The sequence below is a fragment of the Setaria italica genome, chromosome V, assembly GCF_000263155.2.
Source record: "Setaria italica strain Yugu1 chromosome V, Setaria_italica_v2.0, whole genome shotgun sequence".
In the NCBI taxonomy this organism is placed as follows: Eukaryota; Viridiplantae; Streptophyta; class Magnoliopsida; order Poales; family Poaceae; genus Setaria; species Setaria italica.
In genome coordinates, this window is record NC_028454.1 from 36,321,169 (window position 1) to 36,346,184 (window position 25,016).

Genomic DNA, 25,016 nt, shown 5'->3' on the forward strand with positions numbered 1-25,016 from the left:
TACTACTATGTGTAGATACTGAAACCAGGGTAGGACCGTAGGAATGTATACTAGTACTATAGGAGCATGGAACACGGGCACTTTCCCATTTTGAATCTTCCGGGTGGTTAACGAATCGCTACTCCAAAAATGTGAGTACAATTCGTACTAGGAAAAAGAAAAAATAGCTCTGCGACTGCGAGCACTCCAATTCGTTGGCAGTGGCACGGAGTTCCACCGCTTGCATTCCCGACGATCGGAAAACGTGAGCAAGAAAAGGAAGAGAAATGCAAAGGCGCAACGCAACAAGCCAGGAGAGAGAGCCCGGCGCCAGCTTTACCGACGTGGAGCCCACAGCGTGCCGGTGTGGAATGGACTGGGTATACCGATGCGACCTGTCGTTGTCGTCATTGCCTCGGTAACCGGTCTGGTGTTATTCACCGGTAGTTCCTCCGACGTCAGAATTTTCACTGACGTGTGGGCGCCCGATTCAGGGTGCCCCACTCGTCAACGAGAGCCAGTACTGTTACTCCGACGTCGGAGTATATCCCGTCGCGTTTCCTGCCCTTACCCTCTTTGTCGGGCCGGCCCCTCTCCGTGTTGGAGACAGATACTGGGCTGCTACGTGGGCCGAGTACGTACGCTACGGTCTTCGACACGCCGATGTCTCTTTGTGCCCACGTTCGATTTACGCAAAAAGCATGCAAAATTCATCGTGTCGAACAAAAAGCCAGGCGAGAACGAAGCAGCGGCGACCGCGCTGAGCTTAAAGCTATGAGCTCTTTGCTTACGCAAAGCATCCTCGAACACAATTTTTTTCCATAGCTCAAAGCCCGAGCATAGTTTGTTCATGGAGAAAAGGACAAGAATATGGGTCCTCCATCCTTTTTATTTCCTACTATGTCTATAGTACGCTCCTTCATCTTTCACCTTCTGTCGTCTCGGTTCACTCCAGTAAAAACTGCATTTTACACCTGCACTCCTGCAGCAGTCTGCAAACATCTTTGCTTTGCGTACTGGGCCTTGTTTAGTTTCCAAATTGGAAGTGGCAAAGTTTATTTACCATAAATGCACAACTGTAATATTTCGTTTATATTTATGAATTATTGTCCAAACATTGACTAATTAGACTCAAAAGATTCGTCTCGTAAAGAACAACAAAACTGTACAATTAGTTTTCGATTTCATCTACATTTAGTACTCCATGCATGTACCGTAAATTTAATGTGATGGAAAATCTGCTTTTTCATAGTACTAAAGTTGGAAAAAGGGAAACTAAACAACGAGCAGCATCTCAGGAGGGTAGGCTACTAAGGCTTTGGCTCTGCATGTTTTTTTAGTACAACATGTCCTCGCGTAAAGTCATTTTTTACAGGGTTCAGGATAGCATCATGCCAACTGACATGTGGGTCCGCATGTGTCAATGTGGTCCTGGTCCACGCGAGAGCCTCCCTACCAGCAGACATTCCTCGCTCCCCCGTTTTCTACTCCTCGGCCTTCCGTTTCTGTTCTGTTCCGGACGTGAACCGGCCTTGTTTAAACGCCCTCAACCCCATTTCATAACCCCCCGCCTCGCGTCCGCGCCCGCAACAGCCGTCACGCAATTCACTCCACCCCACTGTGCTCTGGCTCTGCTTCACAGCCTCACAGGCAAGCACAGCAGTGGCTCAGCCAGCGGCTGCGCCCGTCAGCCGTGCCTGTATCGTCTTTGTCCTCACCCCCTCCTCCTCGATTCCTCGTCCTCTCTCCCCAACGGACGGCAAAGGCCGCAGCCTTGCAGCCATCGACGCATTGCTGTCTTGAGCGCACCGAGGCGGGAAGCGGCGGCGGTACCGGAGCTTGGCGCTCGGTCGGCAATGGCGGGGCGGCTTGTGCTGGCGCTCCCTGTGCTCCTCTTCTTGCTGCTTGTTGGTGAGTCGCTGCTACCTCGTCGTTCTTGACTGTTACGATTCTTCAGTTGCTCGCTTTTGAGTATTGTTGGCAATGTGTGGGCCGGGAGATGCCTTGCTTGCTTGAGGAGGACACGATTCGATTCTTCTTGTTCTTTGGTCTGGATATTGTGCGGCATGTTCTTAGCATTTTGGGGGAGATGTTCCGTTTGTATTGCGCCATTTTAATCTATCCTTATACTATGTTTATTTCTTTCCATCAAAAATCAAGAACCAAAGATTGATCACTGTATTTGGGAAAGGGAAAAGGAACTTTCGAAGCCAAATCACTGCATTGTCCTCTGTTTGCATTCGTGGTAATCTGAACAGCGCATCCGCAATTGCAGGGCATTGTCGGGGCGGCAAGATTGGCATCTGCTACGGCCGCAACGCCGACGACCTGCCGGGGCCGGATAAGGTGGCGCAGCTCATCCAGCAGCAGTCCATCAAGTACGTGCGCATCTACGACACCAACATCGACGTCATCAAGGCCTTCGCCAACACCGGCGTCGAGCTCATGGTCGGCGTCCCCAACTCCGACCTCCTCGCCTTCGCGCAGTACCAGTCCAACGTCGACACCTGGCTCAAGAACAGCATCCTCCCCTACTACCCGGCCACCATGATCACCTACATCACCGTCGGCGCCGAGGTCACCGAGAGCCCCGTCAACGTCTCCGGGCTCGTCGTGCCCGCAATGCGAAATGTGCACACCGCACTCAAGAAGGCCGGCCTGCACAAGAAGATCACCATCTCCAGCACGCACTCTCTCGGGATACTGTCCCGGTCCTTCCCGCCGTCAGCAGGGGCGTTCAACAGCAGCTATGCCCACTTCTTGAAGCCTTTGCTGGAGTTCCTTGTGGAGAACCAGGCACCATTTATGGTGGATCTATACCCCTACTATGCGTACCAGAACTCGCCCAGCAATGTGTCCCTCAACTATGCTCTGTTCTCGCCGCAGTCTCAGGATGTGATTGACCCAAACACTGGACTGGTTTACTCTAACATGTTCGATGCCCAGGTTGATTCCATCTTCTTTGCGCTCATGGCTCTGAACTTCAAGACTCTGAAGATCATGGTCACTGAGTCAGGCTGGCCAAACAAAGGGGCAGCCAAGGAGACAGGAGCCACTCCAGACAATGCTCAGACTTACAATACCAATTTGATACGTCATGTTGTTAATGACAGCGGCACACCGGCAAAACCAGGAGAAGAAATTGATGTCTACATATTCTCATTGTTCAATGAGAACCGGAAACCTGGCATTGAGTCGGAGAGGAACTGGGGACTGTTTTTCCCTGATCAGAGCTCCATCTACAGCCTTGATTGGACTGGCCGAGGCAATGTGGATGTTATGACTGGAGCAAACATTACAAGTGCAAATGGGACCTGGTGTATTGCTTCAGCTAATGCATCAGAAACAGATCTGCAGAATGCTCTCAACTGGGCATGTGGTCCAGGAAACGTCGATTGCTCTGCTATTCAGCCAAGCCAACCCTGCTATCAGCCGGACACTTTGGCTTCCCATGCTTCATATGCATTCAATAGCTATTACCAGCAAAACGGAGCCAACGTTGTGGCTTGTGACTTTGGTGGTGCCGGAATACGAACAACAAAAGATCCAAGTAAGCATCCCATACTTTTTACAGTTATGATGATGATGATGATGATGATGCCATGCACGGTACTTGAATTCTGATTTTGGTATTAATGTATACAAGAGTATAGTTCTTTAAATGATGTTGCATTACTAGATATGCTACTCAGATAGTCACATGGTATGATGCTTGTTGTGTTTTCTAGTAGCTAATTTCATGTTCATGATGTGCCTGTTGCGTTAGGGCTACTGCCTACTGATATGTATGTGAGATAGCCTAAGTGCACCCAATTGTGAGTTTGCGTCCTCAACTCGTGGTTTTCTGTTTTTCTCGTTTATTGCATCTTGCACGTATTATTGTAATTCTGAATATAGGCATGAGCACTGTTAGTTCCCATTGATTCCTTATGATGTAGCAAGTATGTTATAAAATAAGATGGCTCCCATAGTTTAACTCTTCAAGTGTTGAAAAGAATTGGAATGTAACTGATAATAATGGTATAATTTTCTATCTATCTTAACTTCCAGTAGTTGAATCGGAGCCTTAAATTGTTCAACTTATGCTCTGATCATGCATATAAAATAATGAAAATTTTGATGATAGAATGTTGCAATATGAATATCAGTATAGCCTATTGATTGGCATGTCGCTGGTGTGTATAATGCTAGAAAATGCTGTCTTTAACTAGTCTTCTAGAGATTATTGTGTGCTCCTTCAATAACTAGTCTTCATTTTACGTAATGCCATACAAGGCCTAATGCATGTTCCTTTTTTTTATCAGTTCAATAATAAGCTTGTCATGCTTTATGTATTGCTTGCTTTGCAGGTTATGACACCTGTGTCTATTTGGCTGCCGGGTAAGAAAACAAAACATTTCTTCTTTCTAGTTTGAGTAATAATTCCAGTAAAGTCTACTAACACTTTCTTTCTTCTTTCTTGAAGCAGTAAGATGAGCACGATGAATTCAACATCTCTTCCAGCTCGTAGCGGCTCCAGTCCAAACCCATCGGCCAAATGTGTCACCTCCTTGCTCTTCATGCTGGCCGTTGCGGTTGCTGCAGTTATGCTGTGATCTATGGAGAACACCCCAGCTATCCTCTTGAAATGTTAGATGGAAGGCGAATCGCCTAATGCTGGTAACGAGCGATGTTCCGTTTTTCCATGAGTAGTAGTGGACTAGTAGTAGAGACTAGAGAGGCGTATTATGCGGTAGTAGGAATTCTCTGGTCAGTTAAGATGTACATCGTCGCGCGGAGCCGCAGACAATATATATCAGCTGGCTGTTAAGAACTTGAAAATCCTCTTCTGGTGCCTCTGAGTTTTCATCCTCGGTACATTTTGCATCAACGGTAAACTTCGCTGAACTAAGATTGCATGAATGATGATTTCTGAAGTAGGTGCTGACGTCCTGTGTGAGATTATAGTTCTGCCAGTAATCTTTGGATGGCACATTATGTAGTCTTCTGCAAGCGTGGAACACGCATGCGGGTGGGGGCTGGATGGATGAGAATAATAAGGTGGCAAGTGCTTTGCCAAATCCCTGTGGAGGAGCTGGACCATCAATGTATTGTACAAGGGAGCTCCAGCGTCAGTTCTCAGAGAGAGGGAGGTCCCGGAAGTTCATTATTATGCTTGACGCGTGTTCTAAATTCTGATGCCTCCTTTTCATCTGTTTAGGCTTGCCTCTCCGCTGTCGATGATTCATGTGAAATCAGAAAAGATGCAGCCAATATTGGGGGCGTCTCCGTCTTAAGCCTGATGCAACACATGCATCCCCATCTGATGCTAAGATTAAACTCATGACTTCCCTGAATGTTGGATGTAAGTTCTAGTAGAATTTTCTGAAACAATTTCTCTACTCTAGTAATAACCAGCAAGGAAAAGGGGAAAAAGGACAGGCTTGGAAATTATTTCTGGGCTAAGGAAGCCCAGCCCAGCACCGGCAGCTTGGCGAGTGCTTTCGGCCAGGTGGGTTGTACCGTGGCATGCTGGAAAGTAAGATTCGGATGGCCCACCACCACTCGGAGCAGTACACACGAGTTGCCGGGCCGAGGGCCCGTCGTCCAGCCTATCTCCCGCGTCCACCCCACCACCACCCCCTTCCTCTCTGTGGCGTTGGCTGGCGGTGGCCGGTGGGGGCGCGACCCGTGTGGCGAGCCGCGCACCAAAGGTGGGGGCGAGGTTGAAGGGCGAGCTAAAGATGGAACGGGTGGTTGGGAGGCGGACGCAAGTAGTGGCGATCCAGTCCTCCGCCTCGCCGCGCGCCCCGCGCCCCTATTTATACCGCGGCCATCACCTGCGTACGTGAGCGCTACCACCACCACCACCACCACCACCAGAGACAGATCGAGCCCCGACCGCCGCCGATCACCCTCGGGTCACAGCAGCAGCAAGCCCCCGCCGGACGGCAGGATGTCGTGGCAGACGTACGTCGACGAGCACCTCATGTGCGAGATCGAGGGCCACCACCTCACCTCCGCCGCCATCATCGGCCACGACGGCACCGTCTGGGCCCAGAGCGCCGCGTTCCCGTCGGTGAGTGGCTCCGCCGCCTGCGTCCTTGTTGTTTTTCCGTCGACGGCCGATCAGATCGATCGATCACGGCTCTGACGCGCGGTTTCCTGTGTGTGTGATCGGCGTGCCCTCCACCCAGTTCAAGCCAGAGGAGATGGCCAACATCATGAAGGACTTCGACGAGCCCGGGTTCCTGGCCCCGACCGGCCTCTTCCTCGGCCCCACCAAGTACATGGTCATCCAAGGCGAGCCCGGCGCCGTCATCCGCGGCAAGAAGGTACGCGCCGATCCGCCGCATATCACGCCCTCTCCTCTCATCGATCGATCTCTCCGTCGGCCGGTCTAGCTCCCTCCGGTCCTGATCTTAATTTTCGCAGGGATCTGGAGGCGTGACCGTGAAGAAGACCGGGCAGGCCCTCGTGATCGGCATCTACGACGAGCCCATGACCCCCGGGCAGTGCAACATGGTGGTCGAGAGGCTCGGCGACTACCTCGTAGAGCAAGGCCTGTAAAACGGATCGCCCGTCCACGGTTGAAGAAGCATCCATCAGCAACAATACAACCGCCAGCACGTAGTAGTCTGTGTCCACGCACGCATTTTTAGTCCCCACGCCCGGGATTGTGCGTGGCTCCGTTACCTCCGGCATTTCTTCAGTCCCCTGCCCCCCGCCCGTCGCCGATCATCAGAGAATATTTTCCTTGTTTGATTGATTGATTTGTTGGTGTCGTTTTGGCAAATAATTTTGTGATTTTTTCTCTCCCAAATTTGGTTGTCGTCGATTTGTGAACCCGGAACAATATATATATGTGTGATTGAACTGGTACTACCTATTCTTTGTAATACGAGAATGTGTATGTATTTCGTGCAATTTCTTCTAAATTTCCATATGGAGCATGAAAACTACATAAAAAACACCGGATATGGCCCTTTTGGCGGCATGGTGGTATCATTCCATTCACTCCAGCATGTAAGCAGATACCGTGAAATCTGTTGCAAGAGCTTCGCAAACTTGATTCCGCCCAACTCTCGGCGGTAACAGATCCCGAATATATATAATTATATATACGTGCGAGCAGCGCCCTGTCAACCGTGCGCTGCGTGCGTATGCGGCTGCAAATGCTGGATGCCTGGCTCGTGTCGGAGGTGTGTGCAAAGAGAGGGACGGCGTGTACGATTGCGTTACGCCGGCATACCAAACAGAAACCGTATTAGCTTATGTTGTTTGCATTACCGGCGCTATCAGATGCCATTTGCGTTTACATTTCCATTCCTCAACCAAACAGCACCTAAGGGTGCGTTTGGCTTGGAGACAAGGTGGGACGGGATCATTTCGTTCCCATTTTTTTGGATGGGACGATCATATTTTATGTTTGGTTGAGAGGGACGAGTCCGACCTAGTTCTTTGTTTGGTACGAGGGATTGAAGGAATGGGATGGATGACGATTTTAACACCGTTAGCCATAGTAAATGGACCCTACCTGCCATCTAAAAAGTGGACCCCACCTGTCATTCTCTATTCAATGTTTTTCTTATATTTTCTTTTTTTGCTTGGCCTTATCCTTCTTCCACCCCGCCTCCCCCCAGGGCCACGGCCGCGCCGTGCCTGGGAGCTCCTCCGTGCCCTAGGGCCACGGCCGCCGCCACCCCTCCCCCACCCCTCCACGCCCCTAGGCTACGGCCGCCGCCGCCCTTGCTCCACCCCTCGGTGCCCTTGTGCTAGGGCCGCCGCCGCCCCTGCTCCACCCCGCTGCCCCAGAGCCACGACCGTGCCGCCGGGGAACTCGCCCCTACCGACGACGGGCCCCGGCCGCGCCGCCCGGGGAGCTCGCCCCCGCCGGCCGAGGGCCCCCGCCGTCCTAGGGACCTCACCCCCGTCAACCTCGAGCCCAGCCGCGCCGCCCAGGGGAGGTCCACCCGATCGACCTCGAGCCCGTCCGGGCCGCCCAAGGGAGATCCACCCCGCCGGCCTTGAGCCGCGGCCGCGAAGCTCGGCCATGCTGGCCTCGAGCATCTCTGCCCAAGGTAGCTCGCCCCCGCCGGTCCCGAGCAGCGGCCGTCGTGCCTACGCTAGAGATGGGTCTCCGCCTCTCGGAAGGGTGGCGCGGTGGAGCTCCAGCCGAGCGCACGAGGAAGAAGATAAGGAAGAGCTTCGGTGGAGCGCACGAGGAAGAAGATGATGGCTCATGCCGTCGAATTGGGACGAGCCTGTCCACTCGTTTTGGGCGGACGGGGTCATCCCGGATCTACACCGAATATTCCCCTACAGGAATGGACTCGTCCTGATGTCTCCCAACCAAACACCACTAAAAAGGAGGACCGTCCCCTTCCGTCCCACTTCATCCTCGGAATCAAACACATGCTAAGTGGTCAGGTCTACAGGTCTAAGGCAAGGCACACTGCAAACTACTACCAGCACACACGGGAACAAAAGGGCTTTGAAGCTACAGGGCGAGCAATGCACTACCGCCCGGAATGCAGTTCGCAGTGTTCAGCAAGTGCCGGTCCGCGGCGTTCTGCTTGAGCAGGCGCTCGCGTGTCCCAGCACGAAGGCTAGGCTATGCTGGGCTCGGTTCTCGCCATCAGACTGACCCCTTTTCTAAGATGGATCCTAGCCACCAAACCGGGAGCTGAACATGTTTTTACCAGCATTAGGTAACCCAGCTTAAAGCATAAGAAGCTTGGCCTAACAGCTTATAACCTTTTCTCGTGGTCAAATCCTTTTCTCTTTCTTTTCCTTTTCTCTCTCACATATATCAGGTCCAGCTCCTTATCTTTTCGCATGAAGTATTCCTTAGAGTCATCTCTAACTAGCAAGGTGTCCTGCGCAAATAGTGCGGATAGCTGATTTTTTATACTAATATTTTCTTTTAAAAAGATTTGATGGAAATAGTTGTCTTTAGTCATGTCATTTTAACATGCTAAAGTATCATCATGTTTTTTATTGTTATATTTTGTGACGTAACTTTTTAGAACATGAATTCATAAGAAAATGGAATAACTTATATAGAAACATATTTTTAGTATTTCTTGAAGAAATATAGCAATTTATACATTTTATTAGGAATATAATCATTTTAGATTTTTTATTAGCGATGTACAATTTTTGTGAGTTTTTTTATGATGATAAATTATCCAAATATTTTAGTAGTATATCTTAGTGAGTGGTTCAATGTACTACCAGAAGAAATAACTTCAATCTAATTTTGAGTTTGAATCCAAATACCTCTTAGTTGTTATCTTCTCCAAATCTGTTTTCCTTTCTTTATTTTCCAATCACCAGTTGCTACATTGTTGACGGCAGTTAGCGCGTCAATTGGTAAACCGTAAGCGCACGGATTAGTTGTAACTTTTTCCTTTGAGTATTCCCCTAAGGTTTATCAATCCGTGGAACAAGTGGATTGCTGACTCTCACTTTATACTAATCTTACTAATGAAATTAGGCAATATGGGTTGGGTAGAGAGACAAACTAATCTAAACTAAACAAGGAATAAGAAGCAAAGGTTGATACAAGATAGATAACAGAGATAGATATGCGTTTCCTCCCTAGGATCTATGTTCACATGAATATGCATCTATTACACAAATTGGTACTGCCTTTTCTAGCTATCATAGAGATTATGTGCTCGCTCGGCTCTTTCCCTCCTGCATACTGGCACTACACAGGGATACTCACAACTCCGCTCACACATCTATATCAAAGCATCCGCGGAGTCAAGCTAATCACCACGATTACCACAAACTCTACTAAGGACATATAAAGCGCTCACATATGTAAATAAAGCATTGCAATGACATAGATCATGAAGCATTGATAGTTATAATGTACAAGTAGCAGTTACACATCAAGGATCAAAAAAAATTCTAGGGATGAACAGAGGCTTTACCCCCAATATCTTACAGATATTGACGCAGAAGTGGTGAAGGAGACTCTTGAGAACGTGGTCACCGAAGATGGCGGCGAGGGGGTGCAAGAACACCCTGGGACGATCAGCCTGAGAGCGGCGAGGGGGTGCAAGAACACCCTGGGCCGATCGGCCTCGGGCTCTCAGGCCGATCGGCTTGAGGGCTTCTTCGCGCCTCTTGCCCTTTGCTGGCGTTGGTCATTGCGGTGATATGATCTAATCCCTATTTTTCATCTTGTGACGGCAGTGACTAAATCTAAACTCGTCTTGATTCCCCTCCTTGGTATTTATAGTTGGCGGCGTCAGTTGGGGTGCTTTAGAGGCTAAGTATCTGGAGAAAAAAAACCTAGGGAAGTCACGGGCTTCCTCCTGGTGAAAGGGGGCGACGAACGGAGCTGAAAACGGGCTAGGCCGATCAGCCTAGACCCCCATAGACCGATCGGCCTGCCCTATTTTGATCTCCAATGCTCGGGTGTTTTATATGAAAGTTGTAGATCTCGTCGAGCCATGCAATTTTTCCTATAAATTCGCTCCAATCAGAGTTTGAATGAGGAAGATATGGTCCGTGCAAGTTTCAGCTCCTCCTGCGGGCATGCCGTTCAATGTTCGTGTTTGGACCTTCCAATATCCAAAGTTCAGGCCCAAATCCAACTTGTAGAATAATCCTTCATTTATATCGTATTTCCTTTGGTCCAAAACATAACACATATGTGAATCTGGGGTTATTTTAGGTGCCAAGTGGTGGGTTATTATAAGAATATGCCTGAAAATACTAGTTAATAGTGAGCGTCAACAATCTTCCCATGCTTAAACCTTGCTCATCCTCGAGTAAGCCAATTCTTATTTTAAAAAAATCAGTGTTGCCTTCCAATATCATCCATGCACTTAGTTATACATGACAAGATATATTGCTCTCTTTTAAGTGTTTAGCAGTAAATTTCAAGTTGTGGCCGGCTTCTTTTTCAGGGCTAGTTGGATTCATGCCATTGCGATCGGTTGTGTCACTGACATGTGGGAGCTTTCAGGACTAGTTAGATTCATACCATTGCGATCGGTTGTATCACTGACAGGTGGGAGCCACCTCAGTCACTGACAATGGTATTTTTCAAATTATTGAAAATTGTAATGGCATATATGGAATTATCCCTTTTTTATTATGGAACATAGAATAGCAATAAAGAACAAGCGACAATTGTCGGTGTTTTATACCTAGCAACCTACCGAGGGGAATCCCGAGGTAGCAGATTGGTTGGCGGGGGATTGCCGGACCTGGAACTTGATGGTAAAAGCGAGGACACAAGACACAGATTTATATAGGTTCGGGCCACCAGAGTAGCATAATATCCTACGTCCTATTTGGGGTGTTGTATATTGCGTCCTGCGCTTGGGTGTTGTTTGGTGTTGAGGATTTGATCCTCTGTTGTGGTTCTATGAGATCTTGACCTACAGATCTAGGGACCCCTGCCCTCCTTTATATACTCCAGGAGGCGGGACTACTAGTCGGTTATAAGGTAGGAGTCCTAGTAAGATTATAGAGGAATCCTAAGAAGGAGTCCGTCTTCTTCCCTCCTTGCGGGTACTAGGGATCTATCCCCGACAAGCCCCTGAGCGCTTCTTAGTTGAGTGTAGCAGCCTTCGAGTACTTTTCAGATCCTCGCTTAGTAGTTTTGGTGATTTTCGACTACTTTGTCTGGTTAAATCTTCAAAGTTCCTCAAAACTGCCATGAGGCTATGGTGTGCTCAAGTACATACATCGTCTTGGTTTGTAATCTTCATTTTTGGGATATGATATGGAGGGCGGCGAAAGTCACACTCTATATGGAGTACCCCCGAGCATTAGGTTGAATCAAAGAATCAGGCTGAGAGTCAATAAAATCATGAATCTTCTTTCTTCACCTTGAAAAAATCAACTGTTGGGTGTAGCTTATCAGCCCCCAAGCCTTGAAATGATTAAATAATCAATCCGAGGGTTTTTAATCTTCACGCAAGTCATCATCCGAGTAGTTTTGCGGCATCCAGCCCCCGAGCTTATGCGCCAGGTAAGCAGTAGGAACCACGCCGAATAGTTATTTGGCACTTAGCTCCCGAGCTTAGAAGCTAGCTGAGCCACTGGAGATATTCCATGTAGTAATTGGCACTTCGCCCTCGAGGTGGGAGCTAGTAGAGCCATTAGAGGTACTCTGAGAGTCCTAGAGTGTCGTCGCTGAAACTTGACATGCAAAAAGAGATGCATACATTATGTAGCATATTTGTATAATTTGAAACTACTGAAATTTATCCATTGATGAAAGTAATGTAAATGTTGTGTGTCATGCTCTTGTTTCAACCATATTTTTCCAGCCTATTACGTTTAGGCTCCCAGTCCCTATTTAGCCATTGCCACTGGGTGTGAGATCTTTGTCTTGTGTACGCGTATTGGCACTACTGCTACGGAGATCTTTGTCTCGCGTCCTAGCGTTTAGGCATGACAGAAAATCCGAGGTTTTCACGAATTGAGGTGTGTTCTACTCGAGTAGATTAACAACCGTTAAGAGAAGACATTGAAAATAAGTAGTCAGCATTGCGACAAAAAGACTACGTGATTGCGCGTAAAGTAATCATTGAGACTTTTCTGCTTTTGGCGAGGAGAGCGTGTGTTGCCACGCATAAGATTTGTGCCTCCTTAGGGTGTAGCCGCTACGAGCCCCCAGCACTCAGTGCACCAAACTCGTAGCCGTAGCCCCTGTTGGCGGAGCTTCTGGAACTCAGTGCACAAAACCCGTGGCTATAGCCTCCGTAATTCGATGTACTTAGCCCATGGTTGTCGGTTAACATGCCCCAGGAATAATTGGCAAAGTGTAGCTCTGGAGGGTAATTTCCATCCAGAGGCGTACACAAAAAAGTACTCGGCACGTTGCCCTGCATGCGAAAAACAAGCCGGAAAAATTATATAAAATAATTTAAAAAGTGACTTAGCTTGATTCGTGGATGAATGCCGACGAAGTCGTGACGATTGTCGATGAAGTCGCGACGGTTTTTGATGAAGCTGACTAGTCAGAGTTGATTCCGACTAGTTCTTGATCACATGTAACCCAACCTCCACTAGTTTGTAGTCAAGATGAGAAGTTCTAGGTAGTCACTATTGTGTTGCCGAGCGTTCTGGTGAAGCTAGAACAGTCATGCATGTTGAAGTCCCACGTGCATTTCTTGAGTACGTGTAGTGAAGAGGAAGCTGTTCTGGTACATATACTGAAAATCCAAAAAGTAGCCTTGCACGGAGAGTACTCGAGCTGATAGTTTCCTCGATCCGCACACGAGCAGTAGATGGAATATTGATTGGCTTTCATTGCTTTAGTATAGGATTTGGCAACCGGAGGAAATTAGCTTAAGATGCATCGTCGGTGACTTCGACTCGGAGACGGAAAAATAATTCCGCCAGTATTTTTCCTTCTCATGAGCATGGAGAAGTAGCGGATCATCATTCTTGAGCGACGCACGGTGCCACGGAGGATGATCAGCTATAGCAGTGCGACCAGTGCTGCAGCTTTTTGCATGCAGACGAGCCGACAACCGATTGATCTCCCGCAAGTTTCTCGTATCCGCTTCGACTTGGAACTCGGTGACTTACTTCGCGTCGAGTAGATTGATTTTGAAAATGAGATGCTTCAAGCTCGCCTGATGATCTTGACGATCACCCATATCTAGCGCCCGATTATCCTGAGGTAGCAGATTGGTTGGTGGGGGTCGCCAAACCTGTAACTCAAAGGTAAAAGCGATGACACGAGACACAGATTTATACAGGTTCGGGCCGCCAGAATAGCGTAATACCCTACGTCCTATTTGGGGTGTTGTATATTGCGTCCTGCGCTTGGATGTTATTTGGTGTTGAGGATTTGGTCCTGTATTGTGATTTTATAAGGTTTTGACCTACGGATCCAGGGGGCGGGATTACCAGCAGGAGTCTAGTAGGATTACTGGGTATGAGTCCTAATAGAATTACAGAGGAATTCTAAGAGTCAATCTTCTTCCTTCCTTGTGGTACTAGGGATCTATCCCCGACAACAATAAAATACAATGCTCTTCAATCTTAAGTGAACTTCAGACCCTTATCTTGTTTCATCTTAAAGAACTTTTCAAAAAGATGCATATCCAACATAAATGAGATTCTCTTGCAAAAGTTTAAGAAATACTCATCTCATCCTGTCACTCAAGCCTATACTTGATTATTTTCAACTTATTCTACTCATATATGAAAGTGGAAGGTTTATGTGAAGCTTGATAGGTAAAAATAATCCTAGTAAAACATTATATGTGAAATATTGTCAAATTAAGAGATCTATTGAAATTACTAAGACTTGTCAAAAAGACCATGGAAAATAAATGAAAAGTGAGTAAAAGTTTGCTACTAGTGGGTATAAAAACAACTTCAGAAAAATTTAATCATACTCATCTTAATAGGTTGTAGACAAGGAAGATAATCACAAAAATATATATAGGTTTACCAGCGAGGTTTGCAAATTTTCCAATGAAGAAAATCACGATGCATGGATAGTATAGGCTAGCAAAACAAAGGTAACACAAAAGTAATGGCTAGCTTCTAAGTCTCATACCATTGAAATCAATCCTAATCTAACTCACCAGAATATAAGTTTGCAATCTAAAGGCTTTATCATGAAAATGCATGCATGTATATAGGGTGCGTTTGGTAGAGCTCCACCTAATTCTGATTCTCTATGGGAGCTGATTCTCCAAGAGAAATGATTCATAGAGCTGATTCTCCAAGAGAAATGATTCTGTGGCTAAAAGTGATTCTTTTTTATTCTTTTATTCCGAATTTGTAATACCGTTAAAGATTTCTTCGTGGATAAACTTTTTAATGAGAATCACCTTAGTTTAATCTCGGATAAAAAATAACCGAGATTTTTACTGAGAGTGCAACCTTTGTTTCCTCTCTCTCTCTCTCTCTGCGCTAATAAGCTCGTGCAAGCTAAGTTAGCGCGAGGCCCATCAGCTATCAAACTGGCCCAGCTTGGCCCACCTGCACCTCGCCCCTTATCCCCGCCGCAGCTTTTGACCGCTATCTCTTTCCTCCTTTCTTCTCCGTCAATCGTTGGTTTGCGTCAACAGCAGGAGCTGAATCCAAGCAATCTCTTGCTTGCGATACTTAAATATAAACACAAGGCTCCGACGCCGCGGGGAAGGAGGAGCAGCAAGCAAGCAACAAGGTACCCATCGAAGATCCGGGCTCCTCTTCCTCTTTCAATTCGATCCAATACCTGATCTCTCGTTTATGCAAGCTGCAGGGAGAGCCGTCAACTCAAGAGGATCGACAAGAACAAGAAGATGGGCGGCACACTGCAGCAGCAGCTGCTGCTCTTCTTCTTCCTATCTGCTGTCGCCCCGCAGGTCCGAGCCTATTCTTTCTTCCCTTCCTCGGCTCTCTCCGACTCTAATAATTCATCTCCATCTGAAATATATATTCTACTGCACAACACCAATAAAGGCAATAACCAAACGCTAAAAGTACCCAGTCGACTCCATCCTTTGTTTCTGGCACAGATCTGCTTCACACATAGAATAATTTAGTTGCTCGAGTACTGAAATACCACACCGTACTTGTAAGACCTGAACGCACTGCAGCCAGCAAGACAGACAGTTCTATCTACTTCTGCAATTTCATCAACTCATGGATGTGCAGGTAGTCAGAGCAGTAAAACCAATCCCAAATTCCAATCTCGGGGTTGAGGAGGGAGACAATTCCATAGGAATCATCCAGGTCATTCTGTTAATCTTCTTTTCCTTTCTCCCACTGAACCCACATCATCTCTTGTAGTTGCTCATGGTGTTGCATGTCGCAGAAGGACATCATACAGACGGTCAACAAGCATCCTGATGCTGGGTGGACGGCTGCACACAATCCTTACTTTGCAAACTATACTGTAAGTGAAATAGCATGCATAAAGCATTCATCATTTTATCTTTTCCCCGCTTGTTGACCATGAAACCATCACTGTTCCTGCAGATTGCACAATTTAAGCATATCCTTGGAGTGAAGCCCACACCACGGGATGCGCTGACTGATGTTCCTGCCAAAACTTATTCTAGATCACTGAAACTTCCAAAGGAGTTCGACGCCAGATCTAAGTGGTCTCATTGTAGCACAATTGGGAACATACTTGGTAAGTTTATTTGATCAACTCAATGCTAACTCCCTTTCAGCCTGAAATCTATTTTAGTTCCCTGATGAATGTACTGACACACCTCATTTCATCTTTATTAATTTACCAATCCTGTATGACACTGGTCTTCGTGAGCAGATCAAGTAAGTTTATCACAATAACTTAAATTGTTAAACGCCGTACGGAACGATGCAAGATGCTCATCGTATTCTTTTATCTTTGGTGGACAATGATAGGGTCATTGTGGCTCCTGTTGGGCATTTGGTGCTGTAGAGTGCCTCCAGGATCGGTTTTGCATTCATATGAACGTGGTGAGCAAATATAACTGAGATGGGTATTCTCATACTGTTGATATTAAACTAGCATTATTGGTCCTTTTCTTGCATGAATAAGCTATTGTTTCTTTTTCTTGCAGAACATTTCACTGTCAGTTAATGACCTACTGGCATGCTGCGGTTTTATGTGCGGTGATGGTTGTGATGGAGGCTATCCTATCATGGCATGGCGCTACTTTGTTCAAAATGGTGTTGTCACTGACGAGGTATTAGCCTACTCTCTACAACTTAACTGCCTGTGTATGCTCCATCAGTAATCCTAGTTCTTTGAAGAAATTTATGTGGATGGTACATCAATTACTAATGCAAGCTTTGACTAAACCATGCTAAAATATTATAGCGTAAATTTGAACTAGGATAACCTTTTTCCTCCCAGGACAGCAAGGCAGTAGTATAAGCAGATTGTAATCATCCATTGTCATGCTTAATTCTAAAAATTTCCCAACATGGTAAAGACACAGCATATTTATTTGTTGAGTCCAGGAAAGTTACTCTGTTTGAGTTAAAAAATGTAATGATTTCATTTTGTATTGATAGCATAGAACACAGTATGAAATGGATGAATGATCAGGAAACTTTCAACCTGTTATACACAGAGAAGACCAACAGTTACACTCTTTTGCAGTGCGATCCATATTTTGATCAGGTCGGTTGCAATCATCCTGGATGCGAACCTGCTTATCCTACACCAGTGTGTGAAAAGAAATGCAAGGTGCGGAACCAAGTTTGGGAGGAAAAGAAGCATTTCAGTGTCAATGCGTACAGAATAAAATCTGATCCACATGACATAATGTCAGAGGTCTACATAAATGGCCCTGTAGAAGTTGCTTTCACTGTTTATGAGGTAATGTCCAGTTTCTTGTCTCAAGTTTTCCATGCATTGTACCAATGTTGTCAACAAATTTTTAGTAGTAGCTATCAAGGACTATGGGGTGTATTACTTTGAAAGGAAAAATACAAAATACAAAATCTTAGAAAGGCTATCTAAATAAAAGCTCAGGAAGAACAGGACAAAACCAGAACAAGGGAAAGAGTACCAACCAAACAAACGGATCAAGTATAGACAGTACTGTGGTTTGAGAACATTTTTAAGTCTTTGAAAATATATTATCTGAGTGAAAAGTGGCTCAGATTCACTTTTATTTTTCTGATTTGACAATGCAAAAATCTCTCAGGACTTCGCCCACTACAAATCTGGAGTATACAAGCACATTACCGGTGGCATGATGGGTGGCCATGCCGTCAAGTTGATTGGATGGGGAACCAGTGACGCCGGAGAAGATTACTGGGTATGCTGTTGGATCACCATATTATTATGTGCATTGTCAAACGATGAGGCCAGTCCCTAAGTTGTTTTGTTTCATCCTCTCTGCTTTTCAGCTTCTTGCAAATCAGTGGAACAGAGGCTGGGGTGATGTAAGTTTCTGGCGAATACCTAGCTTACCCAAATGACTATTTGAAATGCAGTATCATGTGTTGAGCAATCGGTAATGCTTTGCAGGACGGGTACTTCAAGATCATTCGAGGCAGAAACGAATGTGGCATCGAAGAGGACGTTGTTGCTGGAATGCCATCGGGAAAGAATATGGTTGGAAACTACGGCGGCTCCTTTGGAACAGCTGTAATTTGATTTGGTTGCTGCCCTAATCTGAAGTATCATCGGATACAATAGCTATGCATTTTTATAGCTGATGAAATTGGAGTATTGTGTACATGAGCACGTTGGCAAGGCTGGCAGGTTGCTGAGATGGCAACTCCTGTTCTGAATCGAAGTGATCAATTGATATGTAGCACATACTGGATAAGAAGCCTGTGTAATTGATCGACAGACAGACATAATAAGAAGCCTGCTGAATAACTGATGGAGTGCAAACTAATACTACAATACATGACATTACTGTGGATGGTTTCTCAGCAAGCAGGCGAGGAGGCTCCGACCTCAGTCTCCATAACAGCAGTCTCTGCTGCGACCTCTGGCTCCATAAGGTTAAGGTTAGGGACGAAGCTAGCTTCAAAATTACAGTGGTGCACCGCTTAAGGACTTAAGCGTACAAAAATATATGGCAGTATATGGTAAATATGAGTGTGACTAGTGGTAAAAAAAAATTTCCCGGGTGCATGTGCATCAGGCAAACTCAACGTAGCTTCGCCCCTGCATAAGGTCAAATTGGTCTATTTGCCATCTGAAACTAAAATTTGCCCACTAGCTTAAATTAGCGATAACCTGGGCCGACCGATCACACAGATTCAAATCGGCCACCGTGGGCTGACAACACAAGCCTTTTCTCTTTTTGTTCACAATAAACTCTCAAAACTTTGCTTTTCATTTCCTATTTTGAAAAAATAATACCAGTTAAATTTTAAAATAAATTTAGAAAAATACGAACAGCCGCGTTGAAAATTTAAAACCGGGTGAGCAAGTTCCATCGTAAAAAACCTTACAACTCACCTACGTCCCTTCTTTTTTCCTGTATAATCCACCCTGACCCTATACTTTTGTGAAAAGAGAGAACATCCGCCGCAGCATATGTATCCATCCGCTGTTAACTCAAACTGTACATTGTTGGACATATATTAGTATATTACTGACCTTTTTTTATTTTTTGGGTTATCTCGGTTTCTGTGACATGATATCTCCGAAATGTGATGCTCTGCACCAGCACAGGAGGCCAACTTGTTCTTTCTTTATACTGCGCGTGACCTGCAAGTTGGAGAGTGGCACATTTACAGTTATTGCTGATTCCTCTGGTACAAATGGCAGCCGGTTGTTTTAGTACAACAGCCGGGTCCTAGAGCTGCGCGCACATGTTTGCTCTGAAGGCTGCAGCAGGCGAGAGCAAGGCAAACGAATCCAAGTTTGATCATCGGCTGCCGGTGGTTGCTGCATTTTGGTGCAGCAGCATATGGTTACCAGATCATGTATGGTAGTTATAGTGGCAGTTAAGGAGGCCTAGCTCGGTAGCACTATGATAGATCCAGCAAGTTCTGGAACGATCTTCTCAAATGAAGTACAAACCATCCTTCTGTGCTACTCTTCCGATCCAAATTGCAAGTTATGTTAACTTTTCTAAATTTATAAATTGAAAAGATAATCAGGAGTATTTGGGACGAAGTTTAGTGAAATTTAAAGACTTTGCAGTTGATTTCGGAGGTGTTAGAGCTTGGAACTTCATTAGAACGAAGTATAAGCTTCAGGCTTCAGCTATTCAACCAAGGCTCAAACAGGTATACGATGGAATCTTAACCCCACTAACTATAATATAGCAAGGTCTTCTCCAGCGGTTAGAATCAACCACTAGCTCATAGCAATAAAAAATGGTATAAGAGACAATTTGTCCAATAATTAACTCTTAGTACATAGCTTAAAATATAAATGAATCCACGTACCAGTAATCTTGAAATACTTGATCCTCTCTTTCTCCCTCTTCCACCTAGATAAAATATTGTATTTTAATTATATGATATCATTGGAGGAGGCCTAACTACTCTTCGTTGGAGGTAGTATATGTGTAATATAGTAACATTCATGCACTGTCACAGACACAGAGTAACCGTTTCAACCGGTTCCTCGAATAGGCTGCGAAGATACTGTCACATAGACGCATCGGTATACATACAGTTTGCCGGATCATCCCCACAGAGACCAATTTCAAAAATTTAGGCACATGATCGAGCACCCATTCTCAGCATCCAGCCTCGACAGTGCAGACCACTTGACGCTTGACGGTCCCATGCATGCACGATCAACTCGGCACCATTGATCGATCCATCCGCCCGTTATTTTTCCCGTGCCCTTTAATTTCCTTCGCTTAGCCGGTTAGCCCAGCAGCAGCTAGCTCTAGCACATGATATCGGAAAGCGTAGCCGCCTGCCGTCCAGCGACACCGAGCGATCCTGAAATCATCGGATCGGCCGCGAACCACCGGCCCAATGCAAAGCCAAAGCCACCTCGGTACCACTACCACCTGCACGCATGCAACGGCCACCACCACCGTGGCACCGTACCCGCCGGTCCATCCACCTGATCATCCCCCACCCCAACCGCCGGTCACGCCGCGCCTTGTTATGGCCGGTCCAAGATGCCGTAGCCCGGCAGCGGCACCCGTCGCTAGCTCCTATCCAGCGGGTCAAACAAGCGGCGCCCAACCGGCCGGGGCACATGCCCAGCGCGCGTACGTACTTACCTGTGCCGTGCGCGCCGCGCCCGGCCGGCCTCGCGCGGCGCCAAACACCACGCCCCACAACACACATGCCGAGGCGATCCGCGAGCCGATCCTACTCAGCAGTTGGGTATCCCACGCGCGGGGGACCCCCCGCGGCCGAGGCGGTCGGGGCGGGGCGGCGTACGCATGAGCGGCGAGCTGCTGACCGGACAGGCGTATCCCCGCTGCGGATCTCGGCGCCCGCCTGCTACGCGATCCCCTCGTGCACGAGCCGCACGGCCGCCGCGCCGTGCCCCACGTACTACTACTACCGTTCGGTGCATGCGACTGCACCGTGAAACTCGCGATGCCGCGCGGCCTGGCGTGGTGCGCGTCGAAGCGCCCGCGGTGACTCACCCCGGTCGCGTGCGTGTCGGTTGGCCGGCCGTTAAAACCGTTGCAACTTGCGATTTGCCTGCAAAAATACTGCTCCCAGCTCTGCTTTCGCGGTATCGGATTCTGGTGTCGTTCCAGTTTCACCTGCCTCTAGGATTCTATCCATGTCGCTATCTGTCTTCCCTTCCGGTGTCGATTTGACCTTGATCTAGTGCCACACAGTAGCTGGGCAGCGGCGGATGATGCAACACGCCGTGTGCATTATTGTAGGCAAGCGTTTTTTCCCCTACTAAACCAGTTTGGCTAACCTCGCGTAGTCTGATTATATATAGGCAGCTCGATTATACAACTGTTTTGGTGATACTGCGACTGTAGTAGGGTCACATCAGTCCAGGACCTGCCAGATAGGCTGTGTCCGCATCCAAGGAGGCCTGCTTTAAGACCGGACAAGGACAGAGATCAGATTAGGTTCTCCACGGAGATACTGCCATGTGAGCGCCATCTCGCGCTGTCACTTCATCCCGCAGCACTATCACGACGTAAGTTGCCTGATGAAGAACACATATCCTTTTAGCTACTGCTCCAGCTACCTAGCTAGAGAGAAGAAAAGAAAGACACAACATGGCTAGAGAAAAAGGGTTATAGGATAGGCCAAGAAATTGGTTGCGGTCGTCAGACTATCATCGACCCGGTAACATGACAACTCACACAAGGCACCCCAAACGGAGCTAGCTGCTGTTGGTACTAACAGGTAACGGGAAAACTAAAGCTACTATGATCCACGTCACGCATGTGTTGCATATATTCCTGGAGAGATCGAGAGCACGCAGTGTTATTCGGGCTGATCTAAACAAGAAGCAGCAACGCGATCCTCAAACTCAGATCGGCACACAACGCTCTCATCACTACAGGCCATGCCCATACGTAACGAACTCATCATGATTCTTGAGGCTATAGTCTCATCTCAGCAACCGGAGATGGAACTGACTGACTACAGGATGCCGATGAGCTGATCCGGCGTCTTGCAAATTATTAAATGCGAAACCCGCAGCGGCACACACACTGATTGAGCCCACGTAGGAGGTCCCCCGGCTCCCGTAAATACCGATCGATCGGTCGGGCGATGGGTGAGACGTTGCGTCACATGCATGCAACGCACGAAAAAGAGGCCGCGTCCCGGTCCGCGCGCGGGGCCATGCAACGCATGGAGAGATGGAGCCGGATCGGAGCCCGTCGGCGCCGATGCGCGTGGGGGCACCCGGCCCGCGGCGCGCGGGCGGGACGTACTCGCGTACGCGCGTGTCGGAGCAGTGCACCTCGCCGTGCCGACCGGCGCCGACGTACGGTACGAAGCTGCTGTCTGCCGGCCGCTTGGCCAAACGCAGCGCGGTGCGTCGCGCCGCTGCGCCTCCGGCCATTACTTCGTCCCAGCTCGGTTGATGAAGCTTAGCTGAAGCTTGGGACGTGACATGCCGTGGATGCAGCATGTGAACGTGTTTAATACACGGTCGCCGATCGAGTTTTATTTGGATGGATGTACGGGTGGACACCGTGCGCGTACCGCCGGGCGAGCTGCTGGTGAGAAGATGAGATCGATCAATGAACTGCAACGCTCCCCTGCATGTGTTCAATAATTCCAATAATTCAGTAGTGCGCTGCGTGGTTCCCATTAGGATTGTACATTGCATGTACGCGCCGGGCCAGCCACCAGCATCCGTTTGGCTGTAGGTACGTACTACTGTACGTACAGTGCTAGTCATCACGCATTAAGTGCAATAGCGCATGCATGCTTGCTGTTATTCGTACTGGATTTGCATGCAGTTAAATTTCTGGTACTTCTGATCGACTTGCCTGATCTGGACCGTCATCTTCCGGCAGGAGTACCCAATGCAAAGTACTTTCGCAGTATATCTTGGCTTAAAATCCTACATCGTCGACGATGCACTACTCATTTCAGGTGTCCCCAGCTAGCTTAGGTATCCAGGAATGTGATTATCTCGCCAACCAAATCCAGAAAGACATCCATACAGGCATATAGCTGATCCTGATTGAGTACCACCAGCAAACTGCAATTCCGCGATTAATGGAGACGCAAATATCCAACCACCTCACGCCAGTCTTGCACAAGGTATCGTCGCAGCTAGCTAGCTAGCTCCTGCAGTACATGTATGATCAGGTCTTGTTAACAGCTGATTCGATCGTGCTGTGACAGTATCAGAATTGAAGCCGGGCCAATCCTGGAGCTCGATCGTTTCTCCAGCCGATCGACGGAGAGCGACCGAACTGGCGATGACGGATAAAGCTACAGCCAGTCCAAGTAGTAGCGATCCTACATTTATCCGAGTAGCAATCACGTCCGGTGGCGCATGCTTGCGTACAGGTACAGAAGAGCCATCGCGCTAGCGTACTCGCTTGCATGTGAGTACAGCTCGGCACCAGAGGAGTGCCCTGGCCCGCGACAGGTCACGCCGGCTCTATCATACATGCCATGCATCATGCATCGCCGTCGTCATCATCATCTCCTAAATCTGATTGTTAGGGCCCGTAATCTCGTCCCAACTGTCGTATCGTTGTTGGTATGATCGGCCGCTAAACTTTTTTCTCGAATACTCTGAAGAAGCTGCGCATCATTGTATTAAGAACAAGTAAATTGCGAGTCGATCAGGCAGTTTAGGGTTGGGGACGAGATACAGCAGAGATGAACTATCAAGCCAATTGTCCGTCCAGAATTTGATCCTGAGGCCGTTCCCAAGCTCAGCACGGACCGACGCTTGAAAGAAAGCCTGAACATCTGAACTGACTTTGATTTCCAAGGTGGACCATGCCCGATCGTCGTCCGTCTCCTGTAACCACATCCATCTAGTCTGTAGGGCAATGCCTGCAAGCTTCAGATCTAACACCCCAAGTCCCCCTGCAGTTGTCGGACGGCGGATTGTTCTCCTCCTGCCCAGAAGAAATTCCTTCTCAAGGCGTCAATTTCTTCAATTGCCCATGAGCGGAGGTTGTCTGCCATGATTGTGTAAATTGGAACCGCCAATGCAACCGATTTGACCACTATCAGTCGCCCACTCTTGTTCGTGAGCGTGCCATGCCATGGTGTAAGCTTTGCGGCTACCTTCTCGATGATTGGCCTGATTTCAGCTTTGGGCAGTGGCCTGGTCGAGAGTGGGACGCCAAGGTACCTGATGGGGAATTGCTGAGTTTGACAGGGCAGCTCACGCTGGAATTCCAAGAGATCGCTGTGCTCCCCAAAGATAGTCCTGTTTGGCACGGCTCCACTCCTAAACTCCAGCAACTCCATCAAAAAATTCAGCCAAACACCCCAACTCCAAAACTTCATGGAGTTACCAACTCCATGAAGCTGTAGTGCAAATGGAGGTGGAGTTTTGGAGCACCTCTTTTGCTGCTCCAGAAACCTCTCTTTTGAACCTTCTCGTGGAGTTGGTGGGTAATTACTCACCAATGCCACTGGTTACACAAAAAACGTTTCATTCTATTCTCCCTTCTATTCTCCCGAGCCCCACTCGCCGCCAGAGCCCTGCCCATCGCCGCCCCCGTGGCCGGCCGGCCCCGCCGCCCGTCGCCGCGCCCATCGCCCGTCGCCGCCTGCCGCCGCCCGTCGCCCGCCGCCCGTTGCCCGCCCGTCGCCACCCACCCAGCCGCCTGTTGTCGCCCGTCGCCGCTCGCCGCCCATCGTCGCCCGTCACCGCCTGTCGTCGCCCGTCGCCACCCGCCGCCCCGTCGCTACCCACCCCGCCGCCCGTGGAGGGTCTCCCGTATGCGGCACAGTGCAGTGGAAAAAGGGGAAGAAGAAGATGGGATAGAGAGGATGAGAAGTGGGGCCTTAATTGGGGGGCAACAATGGCAATCCACACTAAAATCGATCTTTTTTAGAGCTGAGAGCACCCATCTAGCCAAACACCTCATTTTTTTCTGGAGTTTTGGAGCGGAGCTGGCTCCACGTGGAGTTCTGAAGTGGAGCAGCTCCACCCGGAGTTGGAGCCATGCCAAACAGTGCCCGCGTGATTGAGCATTTGAGGAGATTGGTTCGTAGTCCTAACGCAG

General features: G+C 48.0%; 3 protein-coding genes across 5 annotated transcripts; all 3 read left to right on the top strand.

The window, feature by feature from the left end:
• The first annotated feature begins 1,553 nt into the window (after positions 1 to 1,553).
• Positions 1,554 to 4,866, top strand: LOC101783136 (glucan endo-1,3-beta-glucosidase 13). 2 transcript variants are annotated; one of them, XM_012846536.3, is made up of 4 exons: positions 1,554 to 1,890; positions 2,255 to 3,529; positions 4,329 to 4,359; positions 4,448 to 4,866. In XM_012846536.3, exons 1-4 carry the CDS (start codon positions 1,836 to 1,838, stop codon positions 4,572 to 4,574), a joined length of 1,488 nt encoding a protein of 495 aa, XP_012701990.1. In that variant the 5' UTR covers positions 1,554 to 1,835; the 3' UTR covers positions 4,575 to 4,866. The 2 variants fall into 2 exon arrangements, with proteins under 2 accessions (XP_012701990.1, XP_004969893.1); XM_004969836.3 differs by having other exon boundaries at positions 1,555 to 1,890; positions 4,445 to 4,866.
• Positions 4,867 to 5,735: 869 nt separating this feature from the next.
• LOC101783542 (profilin-A) lies at positions 5,736 to 6,902 on the top strand. Its single transcript, XM_004969837.4, has 3 exons — positions 5,736 to 6,037; positions 6,156 to 6,293; positions 6,394 to 6,902. Exons 1-3 carry the CDS (start codon positions 5,915 to 5,917, stop codon positions 6,526 to 6,528), a joined length of 396 nt encoding a protein of 131 aa, XP_004969894.1. The 5' UTR covers positions 5,736 to 5,914; the 3' UTR covers positions 6,529 to 6,902.
• Positions 6,903 to 14,916: 8,014 nt separating this feature from the next.
• Positions 14,917 to 18,271, top strand: LOC101783940 (cathepsin B-like protease 3). Of its 2 annotated transcripts, none has more exons than XM_004969838.3 (12): positions 14,917 to 15,124; positions 15,203 to 15,305; positions 15,598 to 15,675; positions 15,758 to 15,838; positions 15,922 to 16,078; positions 16,217 to 16,221; positions 16,315 to 16,389; positions 16,494 to 16,619; positions 17,039 to 17,257; positions 17,589 to 17,702; positions 17,794 to 17,829; positions 17,915 to 18,271. In XM_004969838.3, the coding sequence occupies exons 2-12, from the start codon at positions 15,243 to 15,245 to the stop codon at positions 18,041 to 18,043; spliced, it is 1,083 nt and encodes a 360-aa protein (XP_004969895.1). In that variant the 5' UTR covers positions 14,917 to 15,124; positions 15,203 to 15,242; the 3' UTR covers positions 18,044 to 18,271. The 2 variants fall into 2 exon arrangements, with proteins under 2 accessions (XP_004969895.1, XP_004969896.1); XM_004969839.4 differs by having other exon boundaries at positions 14,983 to 15,124; positions 15,197 to 15,305.
• The last annotated feature ends 6,745 nt before the right edge of the window (positions 18,272 to 25,016 follow it).

What these genes read in the sequence shown, in the direction of transcription:
- LOC101783136 (XM_004969836.3), top strand. Translation starts at nt 1,836, where the DNA reads ATGGCGGGGCGGCTTGTGCTGGCGCTCCCTGTGCTCCTCTTCTTGCTG. An exon ending in ACGAACAACAAAAGATCCAA is followed by an intron (nt 3,530 to 4,328) that starts GTAAGCATCCCA and finishes CTTGCTTTGCAG; the next exon opens with GTTATGACACCTGTGTCTAT. An exon ending in TGTGTCTATTTGGCTGCCGG is followed by an intron (nt 4,360 to 4,444) that starts GTAAGAAAACAA and finishes TCTTTCTTGAAG; the next exon opens with CAGTAAGATGAGCACGATGA.
- LOC101783542 (XM_004969837.4), top strand. Translation starts at nt 5,915, where the DNA reads ATGTCGTGGCAGACGTACGTCGACGAGCACCTCATGTGCGAGATCGAG. An exon ending in AGAGCGCCGCGTTCCCGTCG is followed by an intron (nt 6,038 to 6,155) that starts GTGAGTGGCTCC and finishes CCCTCCACCCAG; the next exon opens with TTCAAGCCAGAGGAGATGGC. An exon ending in CCGTCATCCGCGGCAAGAAG is followed by an intron (nt 6,294 to 6,393) that starts GTACGCGCCGAT and finishes TAATTTTCGCAG; the next exon opens with GGATCTGGAGGCGTGACCGT.
- LOC101783940 (XM_004969838.3), top strand. Translation starts at nt 15,243, where the DNA reads ATGGGCGGCACACTGCAGCAGCAGCTGCTGCTCTTCTTCTTCCTATCT. An exon ending in TATCTGCTGTCGCCCCGCAG is followed by an intron (nt 15,306 to 15,597) that starts GTCCGAGCCTAT and finishes ATGGATGTGCAG; the next exon opens with GTAGTCAGAGCAGTAAAACC. An exon ending in TTGCTTTCACTGTTTATGAG is followed by an intron (nt 17,258 to 17,588) that starts GTAATGTCCAGT and finishes AAAATCTCTCAG; the next exon opens with GACTTCGCCCACTACAAATC.